A 24,265-nucleotide genomic window follows, 5' to 3' on the forward strand; every position below is an offset into this window, starting at 1 on the left:
AAGCGATCCTTTGCCTCTGGGACCCTTTGCAAGCCAAACTGCCCCTTTCCCCGAGGAAAGCAAACACAGAGCCCGGTGCGAGTGTCCTCCACCCAGCCATCCGCTTTTTCCAAGAGCACCAAGAGCTCCCGGAGGTGAGGAGCGACCCGTAGCCCCGGGCCGAGCCAGGCCGCGTTTCGTCAGGGGCTTAGAGCCCGAAGGTTCTGCCGTGCTCTCCTGAGAAGCGTTTAAAGCGTTTATTGGCATTATGGCAATACAGTGCACGGTCAAAAACAATGCAAGAAGTTACAGGCTCGGCCACCGCAGCCTTCCCCTATAAACCAGGGGAAGAAGCCTGAAATCTGCACTAAGGTACCGAAGGGATTAAATAGTGTTTGCAATTTTAGTGGGGTTTGGTTTAAGTCATCCCGCTTCTCCCACTTTGCCCTCCCTCCCCCCATCCGATCCCCTACCCCGGGGCAAATCTTGTTCCCTGTGATTGTGCGGCAGTTACCGAGGAGCCTGGCTTAACCTCGAATATCTGCCTGGGAGATTTCGGGACCGATTACTCTGTAAAGTACTGTCTCTCGAGTCGCCTTGGATGAGGATTTCGCGCCGGTGGCTCGGAGCTGTCCGGTGATGCTTCTGTCCCTCGCCTGGGCTCTAGCGCGTCTGGCAAACGCAGCCTCCCCTTCTCCTGAAGGGAATGATGGACTCGTGTTCACACTCCAGACAGCCACTAACTTCTCCGATCTCTTCCTCTAGACCTCTACTGCTCCGCACCCCACACCCCACCTCCTACCCCACCCCCCGCCTCTTTTCCTTTTTGATTCTACTAACAAAACCCGGCATTTGATGCCAGTACACTGTCCTGTTCTGCTTTTGCATCATGACCGCTCAGACCTCATTCATCACGGATCCTTCTCCTGGACAGTTCCCCACTTTGGCTGTCAGGCGTTTCTCGTCACGTCACCTTCTTCCTCCACAGATACCTAATCAGGGAGAGAGCACATCCCAGGCACAGCCGCAGGCAGCAAAGCCCGCCCTCCTCTCGCCCCCCTCCTTGCTCCCTGAGACCGCCCTTCAGGCCCCACGGCTTGCTTTTTCCAGGGCTCTAGAAATGCAGAAATATAGGAAAGCCTCTGCAGGGCCGGCCGCTGACGCAGCTTCCCCGGTGCCCTAGCCAAGGTTATTTAGCAGCGAATTTCCCCAGGCATGACACGACTGACACAGGCACCCTTTCTGACCGGGCTGTTCACATCAGTCCCTGCCAAAATACTTGCAATGCTGGAGAGCGGTGCTGCTGAGATAGGGAACGGTTTCTGAAAGTTAAGTTAGGAAATACTCAACGACTGCTTGGCGGAGGGTGGGAAATGCAAACAGCTTTGCAGGAGCTCCTAACCAAGGCCCAGTAGATCCCCATTTTTGTGAGAAAAAAGGTAGAGGTATGAGAGCATCTGTTTAACCCTCCTATTAATCTTTTTGAAAGCAGGAAATGAGGTATAATCTTTAGGTGCTGGCTTGGGACTTACACTGTTGGTAGCTTTTCCAGTACCGGCTACCACAAGGTGTGCATGTGGCACAAAAAAAAAAAAAAAAAAAAAGCCCCATACACACACACAAAAAAAAAAAAAACCAAACAACTAAACAAAAAAACCCAACACCCAAAACACACACACACAAAAAAAAGAAATGCAGGCCCAAACTCCCGTGACTCCCGTGAGTCACAATGTTTAATAACTAACTAGGTTCAACTCTGCGTGTCAATGTGTGTTTGTATTCCCATTGTCAGAGAATAAGGGTGTATGTTCTTCATGTTAGGTTTGCAATTTCGTGTTGATTTCGACGTTCCCTAACGACCCATCCCACAGAGGTGTCTAAAAGCACCTACAGATTATCTCCCCTCTCTCTAATGTGACACACCTACCTACATTTTAGGGGTACATCATTTGAGACATATTTACAGTTCAACCCTCTCCGCAGACAGGAGAGATCTGCGTGGAATATAAAATCAAGAATGTAATTCTTTCTCAAACAAATAATCTGCTCCCTTTCAAATATAATTAATGTTTTGATAGTGCATTTCTTGTGAAAGAGAGATACAAAAACAGAGGCAACCTCTTGCTTCTCTGTTTGTATATTTGCAACGGGAATTTACAGTACCTATCTCGTGAATGTGACAGATAGAGTGTCCTAAACATTTAGAAGTTTATTTATTAGCAGAACTACATCAGGGAACTGACAGGGCTTTACTCTCCACCGTGCCCGTTTTCCACAGGTTTTTGTTGCAGAGGAAATTGCGGTTTCTGGAGGAGGACATTAGCCTTTCATTAGGATGAGAACTGTTTTCTAGCTGCCAGGATGCAGCCTCCTGTCCTGTTCTGCTTGGGAGGCACATGTTCTTGCGCTTTGTCTTTCATTCGCCTCTATCTTCCCTCCGTGGGGCTGAGCCTACACTCTTTTTTTTCGCCCGCAGGGAGTTCGGGAAAACAGTGGGAACAACATTTCGGTTTTGACAGTCTTCAGCGCTCAGACTGATCCGAGCAAAGATGTCTGAACAAAGCCATGTTTGAAAATGCCCGGAACGTTTCTCAGATGCTTCTTAAATACTGTTATATGATCGGGTGGCTCATTAGTTATAGATACACTATCAACTCCCCCGGGTCTGAGTTACCTTTTTTCCCTTCTTCCCTGCTTTCTTCCTCTCTTTTCTTGTCTCCCTCTTTTCTTTCTACCCTCTTTTCTTTCTACCACCGATTTCACAGGAAGGTACTCAAAGGCAGTCCTGCTTCGCTCAGGGACGAGAAACTCACAGATATTCATTCTTAATTTCTACATCGTTTCTACAGCACAACACGAAATTGTTTTCGTGGGAAAAAAAATAAAAAAGATAAAATTAAAAAAGAAAGCAAACAACTTCTTTCTTAAATCCAAACTAAAACGCTAAAACGCTGGAAATTGGCTTGAGACCAAAACCATCTGGCTACTCTCATCCAGTTCACGAATGGTCAGATTCTACTTCCACCAGTACCAAAAGCAAATTTCCCACTTGTATCATTAGAGACTGCATTGGGTTCCCATTATGTCTACAGCCAAGCAATACATTTTGGTATGCCGTTTACTTTCCATTGCCACACTATTTTTCAAAACGGAAGAGTGAAGAATTTTAAAAAGCTTTGGTTTCCAGCTGAGGTTGCTTAGCTTTGCTCAAACCGGTATTCTCAAAGAAAGGGAGGACTCAGGTGAAAATGACTTTTCACAAGAGAGAACCAGACTTGTGGTCGGTCAGTAAGTCTTCAGCAACAATAAACATTAGTAATATGCGCCATTACTAACTTTAAAAAGTATCAGTGGACTTAAGAGAGGGGGGTTTGAACTTTCATTTTGAAAATAGTGCTCTGGCTGTAAAGGAAACAGACCTGGATAGTTGGATGGCAGGCTTTCTGAAATGAAAATGGGGGGGGGGGAGGGAGAAAAAAAAATAACCAAAAAAAAAAAAAAAACAAAAACAAACCAAACCACCAGAATGATCCTCCTGAATCTGTAGTCTCTAAATAAATTGATACAGACCTACAGAGAGTTGCCTTCCTTCACAGGAGTAAGATAAGTTGGATTTGGACAATATGATACTGTAACTCCATTTTAATACCATAATATGTGTTCTCTGGATCTATCTTTTCTAGAAACGCCTGAAATGTCTTGTAAACACCTGGGCACTATGACAGAGATAACCTTAGCTCAGTACAAAGTTACCAACCTCAGTCACTGAGATCCAATTAATTCGACGTTTGCCTCCAGTGATCTGTGAAGAAAAAAAAATAAGAAAGAAAAAAAAAAAGAAATAAAGAAAAAAAAGAAACAAACATAAGGGGGGAAGACACATAAAAGGACAATATTTACAGCACTGATCTGATAATATCTAGGAAAATGTCAACCACACACTTTTTAACTCATGTCTTTAAAAATGATAAAAAAAAATAGACAAAACTTCGGTGCCTCTGGGATATGCAACTGGTCTATCTTTCATCAAAGACTAACGTTAGGCACGATCGCACTTACGTTCAGAAAATATTGTTATTTTTCTTAATGGGGAAAATTGGACTCCCGCGACTTAGATCTGTGGTTTTTAGAACTGGGATGGAAATTGGACTGACACCACTTTGCACTTTAACAATCGGATTTCGTCAGGGTACAAGTTGTTTGTTTAACCCGACAGCTCCGTGCACCCCGTCGCACGCTTTTACACACTCATTAAAACGATTATTCACGACCTGTCGAGTGTTTTCTCGTTCGTTCACAGGAAAGACTTAGCGTTCTGAGATTCAAGCGCATACGGGCAGCTATACCACGGGCCGAGGGAAGAGATTACTTATCTCGGTGATCATCTGATGTGAGGCCACCTTATCTCTACAGGTTGTAAAGCAGCAGTTGCTGGAGGTAAAAAGGGGGGGGGGGGGGGAAATCCCACCTCACCCTCCCCGACAAAGTTGCCGAAAGCAAAAAGCGGGAAGAAATTAAGAACGAAGAAGGGTTTGACACTTGCTCAGCACCTCCCGCCGGGTCCCGGTCCCGCTTCCCAGCCTGTAGCTCGGGCTCCCGCGGCGCCGCTCTCCGGGCAGGGGGTGGCGGGACCTGCGCCCCGGCGGGGACTGGGGGGGCTGGGTGGCTGCGGGACCAGCGGGCTTCTCCCCTGCACACTGGTATCACAACGCACCCCGCCAGCTATCCCCTCCTGAGCTCGCCCTCCGCCGCCGAGGTGCCTATGCCAGCAGGGGCGAGGCGGGGGAGACAAAATATTGATGAAGCTGATCCCTCCCGGAAACAGCCACAGAAGAAAATGCCAGTGTCGGAGAGGGAGAGAGAAAATATATGTACATATATAAAAGGCGTGTTAAAAAATATATCAAAATGTTCAGCGGTCCTGGGAGGGAAAAGCTTCTAACCAAACTGCTTAGCAGAAAAGCTGGGGTGATTTCTTTTGAACCGATTAAATCATTAACCAAAAAAACAACTTGTGCCTTGGAGTACTTCGGTATTTGAATGCCGATCTTTTTTTTCTTTTTTTCTTTTTTTTTTTTTTTTAATATATTGATTCCTGCTTTCTGTACTCAGATTACCCCTGATTCTTAAATTCCATCTATGAGGAACCCCCAGGGGCCACGCTACTGCTGGGAAGGTGTTTTACACTTACAAAGGAAGCTAAGGGCCCGGAAGGCGAATCACACATCGACTCCAGTTCAGCCTCTGCCGATCCAGAAAATCTTTTTTCATTTGGAAAATATCAAAACAGAATGCCCCTTTATTTAAAAGAAGCGACCCCAAATGCAACAAGGGGTTTTAATCTGAAACGGTTTCTTAATTGCTGGAAAGGCAAGCACGTATAAGTAATTTGTTAAACTTATTGGATTGCAATAATCCACTATCAGGTTAGCTAAGAATGGATCTGTCAAGTGTGTTTCCCAGTCTAAACTCTTTCGTTCAAATCAATCTGGTTTAATAATTAGCAGACAAAGAACCCGAAATATGTAAGCAAATACCTAAAGTTCTGCATAAATAAGCATACTAATCAATAGCAAGCTACTCAACACTTGTCTTATTGATGAAGAGACAATCGATTTTGCTGTTCCAACCTGCAATCAGAGATCAGTATTTAATTATTAGCACTTTTACCTTTACTGATTTAATAATAAAAATAGAGCTAATAAGTCCTACCCTTCCACCTAAATGTAAATCATAGTGATGACATAACTAAAAGTAACTCACGCTTTCCAGAAAAACAAACAACTTTGCTAGAATAGAATAAACAAGCAAGCAAGGAAAGGAGTTGTACTGCTGCCTTTGCTGATGAATGCTAGAGGACACTTTCACATTCAGAAAAGATAGGGCAGATATATACGTGCATACATACACACGTGTGTAGACGCTTGTGTGTGTATAGCTATATAGCAGGAAAAGTTCATTGATAAAACAACAATGCGATTTTTATTTGCATAATTCTCATCCGTTTTCTCAAAGACCCATATGAGTGTGTGTGTGCACTACATGCTAATAATACCCTTGCCGTTTTGTATCACTGTGATTCTCGCCTCAAGATGCACCCGCTATCAGAAGTGCAGTTCAGAAACCTTAAAGGAAATTTAGTTATCACTAGCATGTTTCAAAGTTACCTATGATACTGGCCATGATAAATATATAAGTAGTTATATCATGCGCTTAACAACATCCCTTCATAGACTTCATAGTAATCTGTCCCAGCTTTGTTTCGTTCAGGGTCTTGTGAAAAGTCTCGTCCGAGCCGTCATCCTCATTTGGAAATACGCTGGTGTAGGGATGCGAGTGTGTTTGGGTGTGCAAGGAGCATAAAAGGGGTGGAAACACAGGTTCTAGAGTAGCATCACCCAGATTTTTGCTTCAAAAGAACAGTCTGGTAACCGGTAAATATTACCAGTATTTAATTCGCAAAAGTTACAGCCTTTGGGAACATGCAGTGATTCACAATGAGGTTTTAGTTATTTTCATGAGAATGCAAATATTTTTCTTTCTCCCCCCCTTTTTTTCCTTTTTTTTTTTTTTTAACCTTCTTCAAGGCTGAGAAAGAACTACTGTGGTTTGGTTTTTTTTTTTTTTTTTTTACTCTGTAGCCAGATTTTTTGGCAGATACCTGTCTCCCCTTGGATATGATTAATTTAACAGACTATCTAATATTAAACACTTGCGATCAGATCATTTCTGGGTAGAGACCAGGGAAGTGGGCGGGGAGGGCAGAGAGGGGGCTACGAGATCTTTTCCTTCCGCTAACGAACGGAACAGGACGAAGACCTAACCGAGAGGGCCTTCAAGGCAGCTGGGAGCTGGGCGAGGTCTCCCCTACACCCGGGGGCTGCAGACCCCGTCCCTTGACCACCGAAGAGCCCCGAAGGGGAAGGGCTCCTTTCACGTGGGCCTACCGCCTTGAAAAAGATGCCTCTGTGAAATCAATTGTGAAGAGCTCTGAATTCCCCACGGGCGGAAAAAAAATATATATAAACCCAGGAGAGCCCGGGCTTCGTGCCGCCTTTGTAGCTCGGAATTCAGGCTCCCCGGCCAGGCGGCTCCTGGACAGGAGAGCTTTCACCTCTCGTCTCAGGTTAAGCAGTTCTTTACAGCTAACTTTACAAGGATGCTTTACTCACCTTAGGATAAGGTGACAATGACAGGCTTTTCTCAGACTGCCTCTCTTTTAGTCTTGCCTCTCAAATCACGGATAACCCCAAATACACTCGGAGGACTCCCTAGAGATAATTATTTGAAACGGACTTTGCATTCATTTCCCCGATTGAGAATAGTAAATCCTCTTGCTGCAAGTCTAATTCGCTGGCCTGATATTGTATTCTGTTACATGGTATTAAGAAGCTGGGGGGGATGAGGAGGGGATGGGGGGATGGAAAGCTGCTGGTAGTTGCTTTGGTTATTTGCTTATTATGGAGGTTTGATTTGTATTCTTTGGTTTTGTTTTTTCAAGTTTTCGCTGGGTTGTTTTGCCTCAGCGGAGTAGGGAGTAAAGGGTGATGGGTTTACTATACTGCTCCTGGACGGGAGCATCCTGCACTAATTCGCAGGAAGAGGACTTCCAACGCGTTCCCCTGCTGCAGCGCGCGTCTCTTGGCGTTTACAAGGATGCGAAGACTGCACGGAGAGGAGCCCTCCTTTCTGAAGGAAAGGGCGGAGGCACTGCCCGAGCCCTCCAAATACAGGTCTCGGTGTTAGGCCGGCAGGACTTGCCGGGGCGCTGACGAGGCCCCGGGAAGCGACGACTTTCGCCGGGCAGCGGGACCCCGCGGGTCGGTCATGGCCCCGCTCTCCCGCTAGGCAAGAGCGCCCCCAGCCCGCGGCGCGAGAGGCACCGCCGCTCCCTCCGGCCAGCCGGCCCCCGGCTCGCCCCGCGGACACGCGTGGCCGGGCACGGAGGCTTCGCGCGGGTCCTGCAGCCCCGGTCCTTTCGTGCTGAGACGCGCAGGTGTGGGCACCGGTCTCGGCAGCGCAGGGCGGGTGGACCACCCCCCGTGGGACCCAACCACGGGGCACCCGGGGCCGGTGTGTGCCGGGCGGGCAGCAGCACGGCGGCGGGGTTGTCAGGGACTGACGCCGGCGTGTGCCTGTGCGCGTGTAAACTCGCGCTTCCCTCGCACCTGCTCCGTTCCCCTGCGGCGCAATGGGGACAGCCGCTCGGTACCGCGGCCCACTGGGCTGAGGTGCCTAAGCTCCCAGCACCACGGAAAACTTAATGCGCGATGTATTAAAAATTGAACTGTTTTTCTGAGGTTACACATGGCAGGAGCGAGGGAGTTCAAGCCATCCGCCGGTGGGACACGATCCTTCTCGCATTCCCTTCGCCACGTCGGGACAACAGGACACGAGCGGGACGGTCCACGGCTGGCCCCGTCCCGGGGTCCTGCCCAGGCGCCCGCCCCCCTGCTCCCTCCCCCCTGCAGCATGGTCACGCTGAGCAAACCAGTGCTATAAACCTCCGCCCCTATTTCGAGATTTCGGTTTAAGCACGTAAATCTACACACACACAGGACGCGTCACGGAATTTGGGGAGTGGGGAGACAAAGAGAGTGCCTGGAGTTTGCCGGTGGAAGGGAGCTTTGCGCTTGGTCTATTATAAAGGCTCCTTTGCTCTGCTGAAGCACTCAGAACAAAACCCAGATCAGTTTTAGACGTACGGCTCTTTACAAGGTCTCTCTCCTTAGTCTCTCAGATTTTTTTGCCTTTAGCCGCTTGTCCTGAGACTTTAGGGATATAAGCACTCTTTACACAACCCCCAAAAGGTGAGAGAAGCCCGCAGCTTTTTCTCAAGAGACAGGCTCAGATTTTTGAGAAATAATTCATTACGGAGCCCGCCAATACTCGCCATACTAAAACCGTCTTTCATACATCAGAGATGGAACAAGGAGCGAATTTTATCCAGGAAAGCATGGTGGCGGGGAATTTAGCCTAAGCCCCATAATATTTCTACGCCGAACCGTGACCTAAAATGCAGGGCACCCTCAGGGACCTGCGGGTACGGCGCTCTCTTCCGCCCTGCTACCAGAGGACACGGATCGCGAGTACAGCTATTTGACTCCTGGGTGTAAAAGAGGAGTAAAATCCGCACTCACCCTGCGCCGGCGGAGAACTCCCATCCCCAAGTGTCATCGTGCGCCTTTCTTGCAGGTACAGACAGTTTCTCCTGGCATCTTAAAAAAAAAAGGCAAACACAACATTGCACCCGTGTGACTTTCTCTGGCGTTTATGGCAAGAAAGCAAAGAGCACGTTAACAGAACAGACTAAAAAATCTACAGATGAACCATGAGAACTGCTTAAACCGGCGAAGAAACTTCCAACTTACCGACTGAAACGAAAGAGCCCGAGGGGGAGGGGGGAGGCCGGGGGAGGAAACACTTCGAGGAAGAGACCAAAAAAAAAAAAAAAAAAAAAAAATACAAGGAGGTTTGGTTTTTTGGTTTTTTTTTTTTTTTTGTTTTTAAAGAATCCTAACATTAGGCACACGCAGTTTTTGTGTAACTGGTGCTTTGAAACTGTGCTTCGGTTGCACGGGCGATCTGCTTATCGGGGGCACGGGGAAACGGTACGTTCAGGCAGAAGTATGTCATCTCTGTTCGTATGACATGGATCTGCCTGTTAGGAGAAGAGGTAGAGAAGGTTTCCTTGAAGTGCACCTACCCTTCTGGCGGGAAGGCTTGCTGGGATTGCTGGGCAGGTTTCTTCTGGAGGGTCCCATCTCTCTGGAGTAGCTGCAGTGGAGTTGAGGGCAGGTTCTCCGGTGAGGTAGGAATGTGCAGGAACTCCGCCCTCTGGGCACAGTCACACAAACCCAGCAAAACAGCCGCAGCCAGCCCTAAAACCTCTAATGATCTTCACCTTCACCTCTTTCTAATCCAGATCTCCACCACTTTTCCATCCGTTTACCCAGTCACCTTCACCACGGGGCGGGGGGGAGGCGGGGGGGAAGAGATTTCAAAACAAGAACTTCTCACTGCACAAAACTGCCGAGAAGCTGCTATAGACACTAGTGCATGGACAGACACCTCTGCAGGGTTGTGTGTGCGTCTGTATACATACTTATTGCCATTAGTTGAATTTGTGGTCATGTAATACATATGCGCATATACTTTCGTGCTTGTGCGTGTGTATTATTCACGCTTATACCACGAAGTACATAGCAGTGATTATCTACAGGCAGACTTTCTTTTTTTTATTCCTCTTTCCCCCCATCCTAAGCAAAAATACGAACAATTAAAGAATATAGTAACAAACCAGTTAGTCTAGCTCAATGTCCTTTCTTAAGCAAAACTCTGATGTGTTCAGTCAAAATGTAACCGGAGTGTAGTGGGAGTTTTGCCTGAGTGAACAGTGAATTCGCAGGGACTGAGACCTCACATTAGTACAAGTGGGGGTGTGCACCTGAATCATAATTTCTGACATAAATCTTAATAATCATCATCAGAAGTTATAAAGAGCAAAATGACGCCCCTGTTAAACTTTTTTTTTTTTCTCTGTAAGTACCAGATTAAAAATTATCACTCCCCCAAACTGTAGTTTTGTGCCATTTAAAGCAAAATATCTTATTGTTCACTTTCTCTTACACCTTTTTTTGTAAGAATACATTATACAGAACGGATACTATTTTACAGAAACAAATGAAAAATATTTTAAATATGTCAAAAGTTGCTTGGCCCAATATCGCACTGTGGATTCGAGTTACAGTTTTTTATCCCTCAAACACGTTTTTAGAAGCAATATTAAAACCGTAATTGGAGGTTTCTTGATGAGCAGATTTCTTCTCTTACGATTTATGCGAGCAAAGTTAATCACCTCAAACATCAACTAGGAATATAGCATTAGCTCCTTAATTCCATAAAAACCACCCGTCCCCCATAAACACTCTAAATTAGGAAATGTTAAAGAAATGACGATAAGACACCTCAACATTCTAGGAATGTGCATGCATAAATAAACTAAAAAAAAAAAAAATCCTAAAAGCTTAGCTTGAGGATTTGCCATGCAAACTGCCAAGGAAACAAGTATTAGATATCAGAATTATTGTCTGAGGAAAAAAAAAAAAAAAAAAAAGAAAGAAAGAAAGAGTAAAGGAAAAGAAAAAAAAAAGAAGATAAAGAATGACACACACACACACCCCCCCACCAAACTCCAACACCTCACATTCAGTACAGAAAGAGCCTGCGCAAAGATTTAGCCTAAAAGACATCCTCAGCGAACAGAAGGGCTTCTCTGGCTGGGAAGCAGGCAAAGGTAAAGGCATGTTTGGGGCCTTGGCAGTCCTGCTACAGTCCATGGGGTTTTTTTTTGGTTTTGGTTGGCTTTTTTTTTTTTTTTTGGGTTTGGGTTTGGGTTTTGTTTTCGTTTTTTTTTGGGTGGTTTTTTTTTTTTTTTTTTCCTTTACAAAGCCAGTCTCATTTCTGGCAGTACGTATATGGAAACGTGAATAAATTCCCAGCACAACACCCAGCCCTTCCCCCACTGTAAGAGAAAGAGGGAAAAGTCTGTAGCACCTGAACTGCTTAGGCAGCACTTCACTACAATGAACTTAAAGGAGGAGAGCATTGAGAGCGAGTTGAGCATTGCCTAAACGAAGTCTGGAGAGACGTACATCAGGATTTTTTTATATAATTTTCAGGAATTACAATGCATCACTCTTACCTAATTAATGCTTGTTAGCCAACCCCAATCTCTGACATGACGAGATTGTGCTTTCCTCCAAACTGACTTCTTTTTTTCCTCCTTTTAGTACACTGACAGTGGATTTTTTTGCACTGCCAACTAATAATAGTATGTGCTATTGGATTTCCTACGGTATACAGCCAATTGAGAGTGGTAAATAATAAACCATTTCCTTTATCAGATGCAGCAGATGCCATTCTTTTAATTTGCTTAGGCACAAGTATACAGAATGGGGTCTCGAGGCTTAGAGAATTTAAATCACACCTGTTTAATTTCATTATTTCCGATAGGTTTGTTGTAAAGGTGTTTTGGGATATTTTTTTTCTGTGACTTCTTTTAATGACAATGGAGTGAAGAACATGGGGGACAGTAGGCGCTTCCAAGTGGTGGTATCATCTCTTTATCCCCAAACAAAGCAACCTTTTTTTCTCATAGTGATGATTAATTCTGAATTGCAGAAGTGAGAGTGAAAGCCAAGAATATCAGAAATTTCTCTCCTTCTCCCCCACATAGAGCAGAGCTGGGTGTCCCATCTCTCATCCATAACCTTTCACTCCCCTGTCTTTCCTGCAGATCTGCTTGCATCTGTTTATAAATTACTTATTTTCAGAAGATTTCCCCTCCCTCCCCTCATTCTTTCAGCATGACAAATATTCTATTTGCAAGAATTCAGATTTGTTATTGCTTCTTAATTCACACCCCAGCATTTCCCGCCCTGCCAGCCCTCTCCCCCCCCCCGCCTCTTTTTCTTCCTCTTGTCTGTCTTTCTAAGATCAGCTTTTTAAAGCGTTTGTGATAACATCTCCGACTGAGAGATTATTTTTCATCGGGCCTATTGTGAGCGGTGCCCGGCTTATTGCACGGCTGCGGAGCCCCGTTCAGGCTACACAAACGTAACAAATGAACAACTTGTCCTCTGCGGACTCACCGCGGGATCCAATTAGTTCCTAAACCTTTTGCAAAACTTTTCTAATTATTTTCAAGAGTTGCGGCTTTTATAGGCTTCCGTAAACTCATCAAGAAACCAGTTCTCTTTTTAGGATTAAATGCTTCTTAAAATTAGTCCTAGTGTTGCCCCCTTAAATCTAATGGGTTGATTCTCCAGGCAGCGGAGCGTGGGGGTAGTGGGCTCCGCTGACCATTGCCGCCGGCAGCCTGATAGTGAAAAAGAGCTCTCTTTGAAAACTTTACATTTAAGTTAAACACAGGTTTGGGGTTGATTTGGGTCCCTCCCCCGCCTCCCCCTCCCCCCCCCCCCCAGCTTTTAAACATCGGTATGCAAGCCCAGCGTCACGTGACACATACCCCCCCCCCCCCCCCCACCCCCCCCCCGCTGCCTCCCCGCAATGTACCGCAGATTCACTCCCCCCACCTCCCCCCGCTCCTTCCCCGTCCGGAGGGCGAGTGGGGTAGGGGAGAAGGCTTCCAGCTCAAAAACTACCCCTGCTTTCGCAACATCAAAGCCAAAGTGTTTGCAGCATTAAAAGTCTATACATACATATAGGATAGATACTTCCGGAAGAGTGTTCCTTTAAAATAAGGACTGTATTTTATACACAGACGTACCATAGCTTTCTAAATTTGATCAACTGATTCTATGAGAGCTAATATGTATATGTATATACACACACATAGAAGTTTCTCCTCAATAGATCTCCAGTTATCATAGAGTCGAAATTGATCTCTTTCAGCAAAATAATTCTTTGAATGCATTTCAGAGATTGCAAGAACAACACGTATCTATGTAATCATGCAATCATGCAAAAATACCTTTTTTCTATTGCGTGCACAAATTAATTTTTAAATGTATGTATATATAATTACATATATACGTACATGATTTTGAGCATCTTCAAACTAAAGCAGAGGTTTTAGTAAGACATCCTACCTCGCACTAACAATTTTTAAGCAGACTTGATAAGAGTTCTGCCCCAAAACGGACATCACAGCAGTGGCCGTAGTGTTTAGCGAAATCGCTTATATTTGAAAATACTGTTGTTAAAGACAATATGATGGGGGAAGGGAAGAAAAAAAGGTGGGGGGGAGAAAGGAGCATGTAAAAAATGGTGGACTGCTGTAATACGCAGTGCTCTGATCTCCCTTTAACTTTAAAGCCTCTGGCATTTTAATTTTACTTAATAAAAGAGACAAAAAAAAAAACCCTATCAAGTATATATGAATTTAGCCTATTTTTTTATTTCTGTGTGTTCATAGTAAACATTTTTGTAAGTGACAAACACGGGCATATGACCACAGTATCACAATCAAGAAATTTTAAGACGACATTAACAATCACTCAAATTTATGCGGCATTTGCGCAACACAGGTTACATATTTGCAAGGTTTACCTATAAGTACAATAGGTATTAACATTTCACTACATTTAGAAAAAAAATAAAGGTGACCTGTTAGTGACCACATACATCAAAATATACACAACACAAACTGAAGGCAATCATTAATTTTGTCCCCTTCTGATTCATTTGAACGGGCAGTGCTGCAAACTGAAATAATGTTGCTGTTTTTTAAATTACTTCGTACACTGAGTGCATTTTCTAAAACCCAATCTTTGGTCTAAAAGTAAACAAACAAACGAACAAACAAAAAAAAAAAAAAAAAAAAGAAAGAAAGAAAAGAAACCCCAAAAAAGCAGTTCAGTAAAGAAAAGGCTAAAATAAGAAATGGCCAAAATGTAGTTCTCGGGCATCTTTCAGTATTAATTCTGCTTAAATACAAATTACGTTTTAAGTTTTCTATAGTTTTTGTAAATTTAGTGGTGGTTTGTGATTTTGGTTTTTTTTTTTTTTTCTTTTTGTCTTTTTTTTTCCTTTCAAGTTCTGCACCCACCGACATATCCATGATAACTTATAATACTGCAAACATGGAGAATCTGGCGGCTTTTACTGATAGACTTATCGTATTTGAATAAAAAATTGCAAAAGCAGTCACTATTTAGATACACATTCTACTATAATTTTGTCTTCCAAACTTCATAGTCTAAAATGTAATCTCCCCACATTGCACCTGGCTGACACTCCTCACCTTGGTGGAATAATAAACAACCCTAAAGACTGAACAAACGTACAGAAAATGGGGGACTTAATAAAAAATACCTGGACTTTTTTGTTTTGCTTTTTTTTTTTCTTTTCTTCCTTTTAATTATCATTTACAATGCAAATGTGTGTAAAATGTTCACTTACAGTCTGATCCCATGGATGTTAATGTATTAAAGGGTTTGAAGAAGACCCCTGATTTTGATGTGTGAAATAATCAGAAAGTCCTCCGGAAAGTCCTGTTGTAAAACTTGGCAAAGAAGGTCTTAAGGACTCACAGGGGAGAGTGGAGGGCGCCTGTGGCGACGTGGAGGAGGAGGCTGCCCTGGCCGTCATTGAAGTGCTGCTTTGAGAAGTCATTGAAGGGTGAGGAACATGGGGGAAAAAGTAACTTGTCTGTCCTGCTAGGAGGTTTACAGAGCAGGGGTTTAGGGAATAGGTGCCGGAGCAGGGAACTGACAAACCACATGGCACTGAGGCGGCCAGAGCTGCTGCTGTGAGGTGATGAGTGGCATAAGGTATCTCTCCATTGACTAGTCTATCAACACTTAACCCATTGGACGTGGAAAAGGAGTGGTTGTTCCCCAAGGAGTTTTGAGTCAACACTGAGCTGTAGGGCATAGGGTGGCTGGGGTAGGCGGAGGTGGTCCCGTTGTAACTCAAAGTGCTGCTGGCCCGGGGATGATGAAGGGAGAGGAAAGGGGACATAGGCCAGTACAAGGATCCTGCCCTGTCCATGAATGTCAGTCCAGTGGAGGTGAGTCGGGCACCCCTCTTGAAGGCCAGCTTGGCCCGCGAGGTGGTGGAGCGCCGGCGGAGCTTTCCAGTGGTGCCCCCGATGAAGACGTCGTCGCTGGAGGGGTCCAGCATCCAGTAGTTCCCTTTGCCCGGGTCGTCGTAATGCCGGGGCACCTTGACAAAGCACTTATTAAGGGAGAGGTTGTGGCGAATGGAGTTCTGCCAGCCCTGCTTGTTCTCCCGGTAGTAGGGGAAGTTCTTCATGATGAACTCATAGATGCCGTTGAGAGTGAGGCGCTTCTCGGGGCTCTGCCGGATGGCCATCATGATGAGCGCGTTGTAGCTGAACGGCGGCTTCTCGTACTTGCCGTTCTTCTTCTCCCCTTCCTTCCCGCTCTCCCCGTCCTTGGCCCCCTCCGCCGCCCCCTTCTTCTCCTCCGCTGCCTTCTCCTTCTCCTCCAGCTCCGCCGCCGCCGCGCCCGCGTCGCCTTTGCCCGCCAGCATGTCCGCCTTGGCCACCTCCAGGGCGCCGGCGGCGGCTGCAGCGGGGGGCTGCAGGAGGAGCTGGCCCTTCTCCTCGTCTTCTTCCTCGGCCGCGGCTGCTCGCTGAGGCTGTTGCGGCGGCGGCGGGTGGTGGTGGTGGTGATGGTGGTGGTGATGGTGATGGGGATGGTGGCTGTTGTGGTGGCTGTGGCTGCTGTGGTTGTTGTCGCTCTGGACGGCTTCGGGCACCAGGCTGTTTATGCTAAAGGAGGATTTCGGCAGCATTTTCACTTCCTTCCTATCTCCCATGTCCAACATCACACACTAGTCTGAGGGGGAAAGTTGCAGCGGCCGAGGGAGCAGCCCGCGGAGCGGCGGTGGCCGAGGCGGCGGCAGCAGCAGCAGCGGTAGCAGCGGTACCACCGGTGGCGGCGGTAGCGCAGTTGGACCGCAGTCTCAAGCGCTGGCAAGTCATGTAGCAAGGACAGGAACCGCCGGAGAGGGGAAAAAATAATAGTAACAATAATAGTCACCAATCAGATAAAATTAAACCGAGTCAGAGCGGAGGAAAACAAAACAAAAAAAAAAAAAAAGGAGAAAAAGGAAAAAAAACCACAACCCTCTGAAAACCCAAAAAAAAAAAAAAAAAACAACAAAAAAACCCACACAAACATATACAAGGGAAAAAAAAAAAAAAAAGCTACTTCATGGTGCCGGTTCCCCCGGCACGGCGGAGAAGGGGGGAGGACGGAGCAGCCGCAGCCGCGGGTCGGCGAGGAGCGAGCGGAGCCGGGCGGTACGGACCGCCGGGGCCGCAATTAATTTCAGAGCTGCCGACACGCACCGCCGCTGTAAAACATTTTTTGGTTTAACCTTTCCCACCGGCGGCCCAATCAGGGCCAGCGGCGTGCCCGCGCGTCGGCCCGCCCGCCGGCCAATGGCGGATAGCGGCCCCGCCCTCCGCCTGCCGCCGGCCCGCCCCCCGCCGCCGCCACCGCGGCGGCTCCCGCGGCGCAGGGATACCGGCGCAGGGGCGCATCACCAAGGCGATTTGTGGGCACCCCACACACACCTTCTGCCCTCTCCAACCTCCCTCCGCCCGACACAAATCCCCTCACGCCAAACAAACAGCGCCTGTCCCACGACTGCTGGCCCGACCGGGTTTTCGTACTTCCTAGTTTCTCCGGTGGACTAAAGTTGCCCCGTCGCTCTCTGTCCCCTCCTCTGGCGGCGGAGGAGGCGGGCTGGGAGGCCGGGTGGGAGAGGAGGCCGCGGCGCGCCGGGGGCGGAGGTACTATTTTGCGGATCCCCCCGAAGTCACTCGGCAAATTTATTTTTTCTAGGCCCCGGTTATTTGTTTATTGTTTTACCAAGAGAGAAAAGAAAAGAAAAAATAATAATCAGCTGGAGGGGACGCGGAAGGTGGGGCCGGCCTGCAGCCGACACTGGCCGGGGATGCGGCAGTGGGCCGGGCGGGACGGAGGCCGCGGCCTGCCGGGGAAGACGGTGTCCGGCGGTCCGGTCGGCCCCATGCCTGCCGCGGCACGGCATGTGAGGTGGGAAGGCACGGGAGCGGGAGAGCGCTCTCCGCTCTCCTCTCCGCGCTCTCCCCGTACCCCCGGCGGGCGGGAGCAGTGCCAGGCCGGTGACGGAGCCGGACTTTGGGTTTCGCGTTTCGGGCTTAGCTCCCGATTCTCCGTCCACAGCCGGCGGGGCGGCGGGTCCTCCCGTGTCTGCCTTGGCGCTGCCAGCTCGCTCCAGCAAGGAAACCGCAGGCCGCGTGTCAGGTGTAAAAAATAAATACTACTACTAATAACCCAGGAAATATATTACGATTTTTTCCGCTCCCCCAGGCCCGGCCCTCGGTGTCTGTCCATGGGGGTTTGGTGTAGTGTCGCTGGGGGAGGGGGGGTGTCTGGGGTCCACTACTCGGCTGCTGGAGGGGCAAAAGAACCGGGCTGGCACAGCCGCTTCCTGCCTGCTCCCCTCAAAGAGAGTCGGGCTCGGGGCTGCGGAGTCCTTGGGCCCAGGGGCTGGTGTTCGCTGGACTCACCCCTTTGGGCCTCACTGTGATCATGAGAAGGAAAAAAAATCAGCCCTGAAACAAAGCGAAATAAACCGCGGAGCTTTTTCCCTCGGGAGGTAGAAGGGGAAACGTACTGGATGGAGAGCGTGCTGATCGCGCTCGAACAGAAGCAGAACGTACAGCGCCGCGCTCAGTGCCCGAAAGTTTACTTTCGTGTTGTAGGAAAAGATAATCCGTAGAAATAATAGGTGCAGCTCAACCCCAGCTGAAACAATCTGTCCCGGGGAAATTCAGGTTAGAGCTCTCTGCAGCAAATGCGGTTGTGTGTGGATATGCGTTTTGTGTATGTGTATGTGTTTGTGTGTGTGGATGTGTGTGTGTGAGGGAGAGAGTGTAAGAGAGAGTAAATAAGGAGAACAATTACAATGGGCCGTTAATAAACAATTGCAATTGGGAATGGCATGAACTCTGTGCATTGGATTAACCTCGAATGACCTTACCACAATTGTATTTATTTATCCAATTTCATAACAGGTTGCTACTGACAAAAAAAAAAAAAAAAAAAAAAAAAAGAAAAGAAAAAGAAAAAGAAAAAAAAAGGAGATAGAAGTCAGTGTACAACCACGCTGATTTTTTACTTTTTTACCTCCTTTTTTTTTTTTTTTAGAAATGCAGTTAAAAAAAAAAAACACGTCAATTTGTAATTATTTCATTACTTAACACTGAAGTCAATGAGTGAGAATTCTCGAGAAAGAGTACAGTGTGGAGGATATGGCTTGAGTCGACCATGGCAAAGGGTAAGAGGAAAGGTAAGATTCTTGCATATTATTATGATTATGATGATCATTAACTAATATGTGTCATTATGGTGCACTAGCATCCCCATTAGAGTGGCTGGGCCCAGTGCATTTTCCTACTCGGTCTAGCATGTAATGATTCGATGTAACCGGATTCTTGAGAAAGGACAGGTTACGTAAACATTTACTGATGTGGAGTAACTATACTATTTGTACTCTGATATGCAGGAAGGAAAGTGTTGATTAACACAGAAGAAAAAAAAAAGCGAAATTAGCTGATTGCATGCTCATAAGTGCAAGCTGTCATTGAACTGCTTTTAAAATAGACACAGCTGGGTGTTTGTGTTGAAAAATTTCTTGTGTTTTTGCTAATACTGAAATAAGCATGATTTTGTATACCAAACATTTTCAGATCATTAAAATTTGTAATCTGTGCTGGTTTTAAACACAAAGAAAAGAAACAGATTCATTTCGCTGTAAAATTTGCTGATATTATATTAACTCAATCAGGTCTGTACAAATGGTGTATTGTGCCTTATCAAATCTCTTTGATCCATTTAATACACAAAGTGCCAAACGTGTGTATTGTTTGTTAACATTGAGCGTTTTATTCAAATCCCAGCTCTGCAGTGAGATGGAGGAGTTCTCGTTTAATGTAACACTGACATTGCCTGTTGAAATTTTAATGCATTGAGGTGTTTCTTAGGTCAAAGCTGAGTTTACTTTGCTCTGTGATCAGGGATGGAAATGCAGCGGGGAAGAAATTAAACCTTTTATCCTTTCGCATTTCTGAGCAAAGGGCTAGCACCGAAAGAAGCAAGTTTTTAGCACATTTGAGGATCTAGATTTAACGTACAGTCATTTGTCACGGATGCAGAATAAAGCTCTGTGCACAAACTTAGATTTTTTTTTTTCTTTTTTTTTTTTTTAATGCCGTGGATATACAGTTCTACCAAAGAAGGAAATGTTGTGTCCAATATGTAGTATATATCTCTAAGCCCATGAAGATTAATTCTCTGTTTACAGGACAGAGAAGGATATGTGAGAGAAGCCAATTCAATTATTAATTCTGATGGACTTTAGAGTAGGTTTTGTTTTTTTTTTTTTACCTTTTTTTTTTTTTTTCCCCCTCTCCAGCAGAGAATTTTCCTTGTAAAAAATTGGAGGTTTACTTTTTACTTGGAAAGGCAGGACTCCGGCCTTAGTACGAGCTCTTCCTTGAGCTCTGCCCTGGTCACGACACCCGCTCCCGTCCCTTCCGGTGATGGCTTTGCGGATCGTGGAGCCCGCTTGGGCCCCCAGCTCTGGTTGCTGTCCGAAGGCCCCTCACGGCAGCGCTCCCCGACAGGCATGGGTTCGTGGGGTGTCTGGAGGAGCAGCGTGTGAGTGGAAAGGGAGCGCACGGCCCCAGCCCTGCAGAACACGAGTGGGTAGGCAGAGGGGACCCGGCGCTGCTCATAGGCAGCTGTTCACCTGCTGTCCCGCCTAGCTGGGGACACGCCGCCCTGAGCGAAGGGGATGGGCGGAGAGTGTCCAGCTCCGGGGTCACGGTGGGGGTGAGTAGCTGGACTGAAATGTCTTGGATGAAGAGGTCAGACAGCAATCTCCGTGCAGTTCTGTGATATAACTCGTAGAGATAGAATTCCAACGGCACATTTTTCTCACAAATAATTTTTTTTAATTATTATTTTAAATTAAAAGCCAGTGGAAAATCAGACTCTTTCTACTGTAAGCTCAATGGACACAGCGTGCCCCCCATCTCCCTCCAGCTCTAGCCTTCAATTCCCCTTCCCAGGGGTGTAGCGGCCTTGTACTCTCAAATTCTTTCAAGGGGTTAAAATGTACTGACAGCTTAAGAAATGAAAGGGTTTTTTTCAGCCAGGAGGAAAGGGTATTTAATAACCACGCTTCGATGGCATCATGCTTCCATTAAACTAGTCGGGACACTACGGTTTAGCAGTCAGTAATCTCACATTCGGTACGGTAAACGCCTGCATGTATAAGTCTGTTCCCCCTTGACTTTAAGCCTACCTTAGTCAGTCCAGGTTACCTGGGGAATTAAGGTAAGGGCTTCCCAGCAGACACTGATACCCTGCTGCCAAGGCACGGCGAGTGGGAACTGAGCGGTGCGCGAACAAAGAGAAGGAGGTAGTCAAACATTCTGAAGAGGGGTGAATGGGACTGAAGGTGGGTGGGTGGATGAATGGAGGCAAAGAGGAAGGGAGAGGAAGAATCATGAAACGGTCCACCCTTCTAGTTGTATTTGTGGATCTAAGTTTAGGTGTCCATCTATAGCCAACTTCCAATTAATCAGCAACAGCTGGTAGTGGTGCTAACGTTTGGTGATTAGAAGTTAGTCTATGTAGCATGCTGTATCTTTCTTCCGTGGGTTTTGGTTACAGGTTATACGATTAGGATTGCGAGAACAGTAGTGAACTAAACTTCCCAGTAAGAGGTCTTCACACCAGGGAAGTGTTACTTTGCTGCAGCAGCCCTGCCTCGTCAGTCATTAGGAAGCTGCAGGTTGTCAGAGGCTTCTCTTGTGCGCACACACGCGCAGACACACACGCACACACATACAAAACCACAGCACTAAAACTAAATTAAGAAGCCGATGATTAAGACAAGCGTCTACGAGGCCTGTCATTTCAGCATCCTTCCATCATAACATTGTGGCATCGAGAAATTTTCTTGAAAACCCTGGAAAAAATGTCTATGGGAGAGTCTCGTGTTCGAGATAGCATAAATGGTAACATCAGATATAGACTGGGAACTGCCTCGGATGCAAGATAGTATTCCGCAGAGGGAAGGAGCACCGCAGAGACCTTTGGACTACCCGCGCACTCCTGAAACTCTGGTGAGTATCTCTCTTTCTTTTGCAGCAGGCACTGTGCGACTGGAACCGGACCGGGTTTGAAATCCGCAGCTATGTTCCCTCCGGAGACTTCGGGGAACTCCCTCTAAAGATAGATCTGTAATGAAAAGTCTCTGATGGATGACTAATGGTTATTGGCACTCTGTGCCCCTTTAAGGAGAGCAGCACATATTGTGCCGAAGACCTTGAAAGCACCCTTTAAATACAAACATTTTATGTCCCCCTCCCATGTATCCCCACCCCTGTTGTTTTCGGGCTAGTTGTGTTGTATCTCCTCTCCCACCACCCCCACCCCCCACCCCCCCTTTAAGCTCTCTAGTCTTCCCTCCTCCCACCCCCATTCAGAACTAATTGCTCCGTTGTTTAAATGTTTCAAGGAGAGCTAAATTTCTCCGTCCGATGATCTTTTGAGAAGCTGCACTGTACCATAAAGAACAGCCAGCGGGGCACTGTGTACCTTGGAGAAGCCTGCGCAGCTCGGGGAGAGGTAGCGTTAAAACAGTGACATTAACCACCGAGGTGCGGAGAGTTCCCCTTCCGATGAACTTTCAGAAGTTCCTTGGACGGGCAGAGGTTGGGCAGAGAACGTGGAACCGGGAAACATGGCTGCGGGGACCAGAAAGCTTTGCTGGTTCCGTAAGGGAAAGGCAAGATAGAATAGTGGCAGAAAGGCATCCGAGTAAACACTGGAGTATACATCTCCCACGGCGGCTACGCTGAGTGGAGAGGTCTGAATTAAATAGCTTTAGTTAAAAGCTGGAGATTTTATTTATTTATTCCTGTAGCTGTGGAATACCATCCACAGAGAGCCTGTATCGAGAGTGTAGAGCATCCACCAGACTTGGTGTGTTCAGCTGCCACTGCCAGAATTTTTCAGAACAGAATATTTTTACACTCGCTGCCAACTTTAACGTTAAGACGTGTGGTTTCTTAGATCCTAAATGTCACTATTATTTTATATGTCAGTCTGCATAAGAGAGCCGTCACACCTGCCTAGGTAATAGGTGCCCCTGTGTAATAAAAGCTTTCCCTGACTCAGGAATCAAACCGAAAATTAAATATCCCTTAACAATTATCCACAGAGTTATGCAGACGGCAATAATGAAATGCAGGGAGAAAATGGACAAGTTAAAAACCTTGGACTGTTCTCGAGGTTTAAATACATAATTTTATATTCTTTTGTGTTTACTGTTAAAATATTCCTGGCCAACGCAGTGCTTTTGCCGGAGTTATCACACTGAATTAAAGATTAGGGAAATAAAATACAGGGCAAGAAAAAGACCTGGAGAAGAAAAAACCAAAACAAACCCCACAAACCACCCAAACTCTACAAACCCAAATAGTGCTTGAAGAAGACTTTTAGCTGCTCTTTGACTCCTAAAAACTGTGGCTGGAATATTTTCATGGTGTTGTAGCTCTTTAGCCTCTTACAAACGTAATCTTTGGCAAATGACACATGTATCTGGTTTGCAGTTTTTCGGTAACTCGAGAGAAAAACCTCCCACCTCCCACCGCTTCTATTCTGCCTTCTTAGGCACAAGGACCGGTGTACTCTTCCTCCCGGTGCTGTTTCACCCCAGCGCTCCGCAGAAGGGGGGCGCCGGGGCTGCCCCCACATCCTACGTACCTGCCCGCCCGGCGCTGCTCGCTTCGCTCCACCCTGCAGCTCCTCTTCCGCACTGCACTGCACTGCACCGCATCTCCACCGCACCCCTTGACTTCCAGGGATCTCGGGCTCTCCAAGATTAACTGAGGATCCAATTTTTAGGGCCTACAAAATCACAACATCCTTCTCTTACAGTTCCCACCCCATCCCGCCCAGGGACCCCCTGTAACCATAGCAAAATGCCCGGTATAGCACAAAAGCCACGAACAGCTCTACACCCGTCTGGAGCAGGCCCTCGGCCAGACGCGGGGCAAAGTCCATTTGGGCTTTCTGGGTGCTTGGGGCTCAGGAGGGAGGAGGCGGTTCAGGGACTCGGTGCTGGGGCACGGCCCGTCAGCGCAAGGCAGCGGTGGGACCCGCACTTGTGGTGCCGGGTAAAGAGATTTGCTCTAGCTCCCAGGACGCTGCCCGGGAAGCAGAGCAGACCTTGGGCACTTCTTGGTCCCCTCGCATGAGCAGAGTTGGCGGGCGTTGCCTCTTTATGTAGGTTGTTCTGAGCACTTTTTATATCGGGCAGGGTGGTCTCCATGTTTTCTTTCTTTCTTTCTTTAGCGGAGGGAGGGGGGAGTGATAGTAGAGGGTTTGTTGGATTATTATAACCGCTACCACTTATAAATAAGTTTCTTGGGGAAGAGCTGATACAGTACCCTTGATATCAGTGGGTGTGTTCTTGTATTATTTTAATATGATATGTCTTTTGCACAGAGCTTGTTTTCCTCCTCCCTCCCTCCCTCCCTCCCTCCTCCCTTCCTCCCTCCCTCCAGCTCCCCCCTCCTTTTCCCCCCCCTTTGTTTCGGGAATTTGTTTCGCTTTTAAAGCACCAGCACAAACAAACAAACATAAAAAAAAAATGACTGGCAACAAGTTAAATCCCATTTGTGTCCCTCCCACCGAGCACGGACGGTGCCTTGCTAAAGCCTGGG

The 24,265-nt window shown here is 46.8% G+C and overlaps 1 protein-coding gene and 2 long non-coding RNA genes across 3 annotated transcripts; 1 reads left to right on the forward strand and 2 right to left on the reverse strand.

Annotated features, from left to right (window-relative positions):
- The first annotated feature begins 1,040 nt into the window (after nt 1-1,040).
- Nucleotides 1,041-5,559, forward strand: LOC133219947 (uncharacterized). Its single transcript, XR_009727579.1, has 3 exons — nt 1,041-1,307; nt 4,280-4,392; nt 5,092-5,559. It is a non-coding gene; the product is annotated as an uncharacterized LOC133219947 (long non-coding RNA).
- An 8,315-nt stretch (nt 5,560-13,874) lies between these two features.
- FOXG1 (forkhead box G1) lies at nt 13,875-16,850 on the reverse strand. The gene is made up of 2 exons (XM_061367627.1): nt 16,683-16,850; nt 13,875-16,441 (listed from the first exon to the last, which is right to left on the reverse strand). Exon 2 carries the CDS (start codon nt 16,294-16,296, stop codon nt 14,923-14,925), a length of 1,374 nt encoding a protein of 457 aa, XP_061223611.1. The 5' UTR covers nt 16,297-16,441; nt 16,683-16,850; the 3' UTR covers nt 13,875-14,922.
- Nucleotides 16,851-21,713: 4,863 nt separating this feature from the next.
- Nucleotides 21,714-23,374, reverse strand: LOC133219949 (uncharacterized). Its single transcript, XR_009727580.1, has 2 exons — nt 23,304-23,374; nt 21,714-21,773 (listed from the first exon to the last, which is right to left on the reverse strand). It is a non-coding gene; the product is annotated as an uncharacterized LOC133219949 (long non-coding RNA).
- Between the last annotated feature and the right edge of the window lie 891 nt (nt 23,375-24,265).

This window comes from Neopsephotus bourkii, unplaced genomic scaffold, assembly GCF_033783945.1.
Source record: "Neopsephotus bourkii isolate Nb327-2 ecotype Australia unplaced genomic scaffold, CSIRO-AGI_Nbou_v1 NB_1388, whole genome shotgun sequence".
Classification (NCBI taxonomy): Eukaryota; Metazoa; Chordata; class Aves; order Psittaciformes; family Psittacidae; genus Neopsephotus; species Neopsephotus bourkii.

Excerpts from the sequence above, each read along its gene's own strand:
- FOXG1 (XM_061367627.1), bottom strand. The coding sequence starts at position 16,296 with ATGTTGGACATGGGAGATAGGAAGGAAGTGAAAATGCTGCCGAAATCC.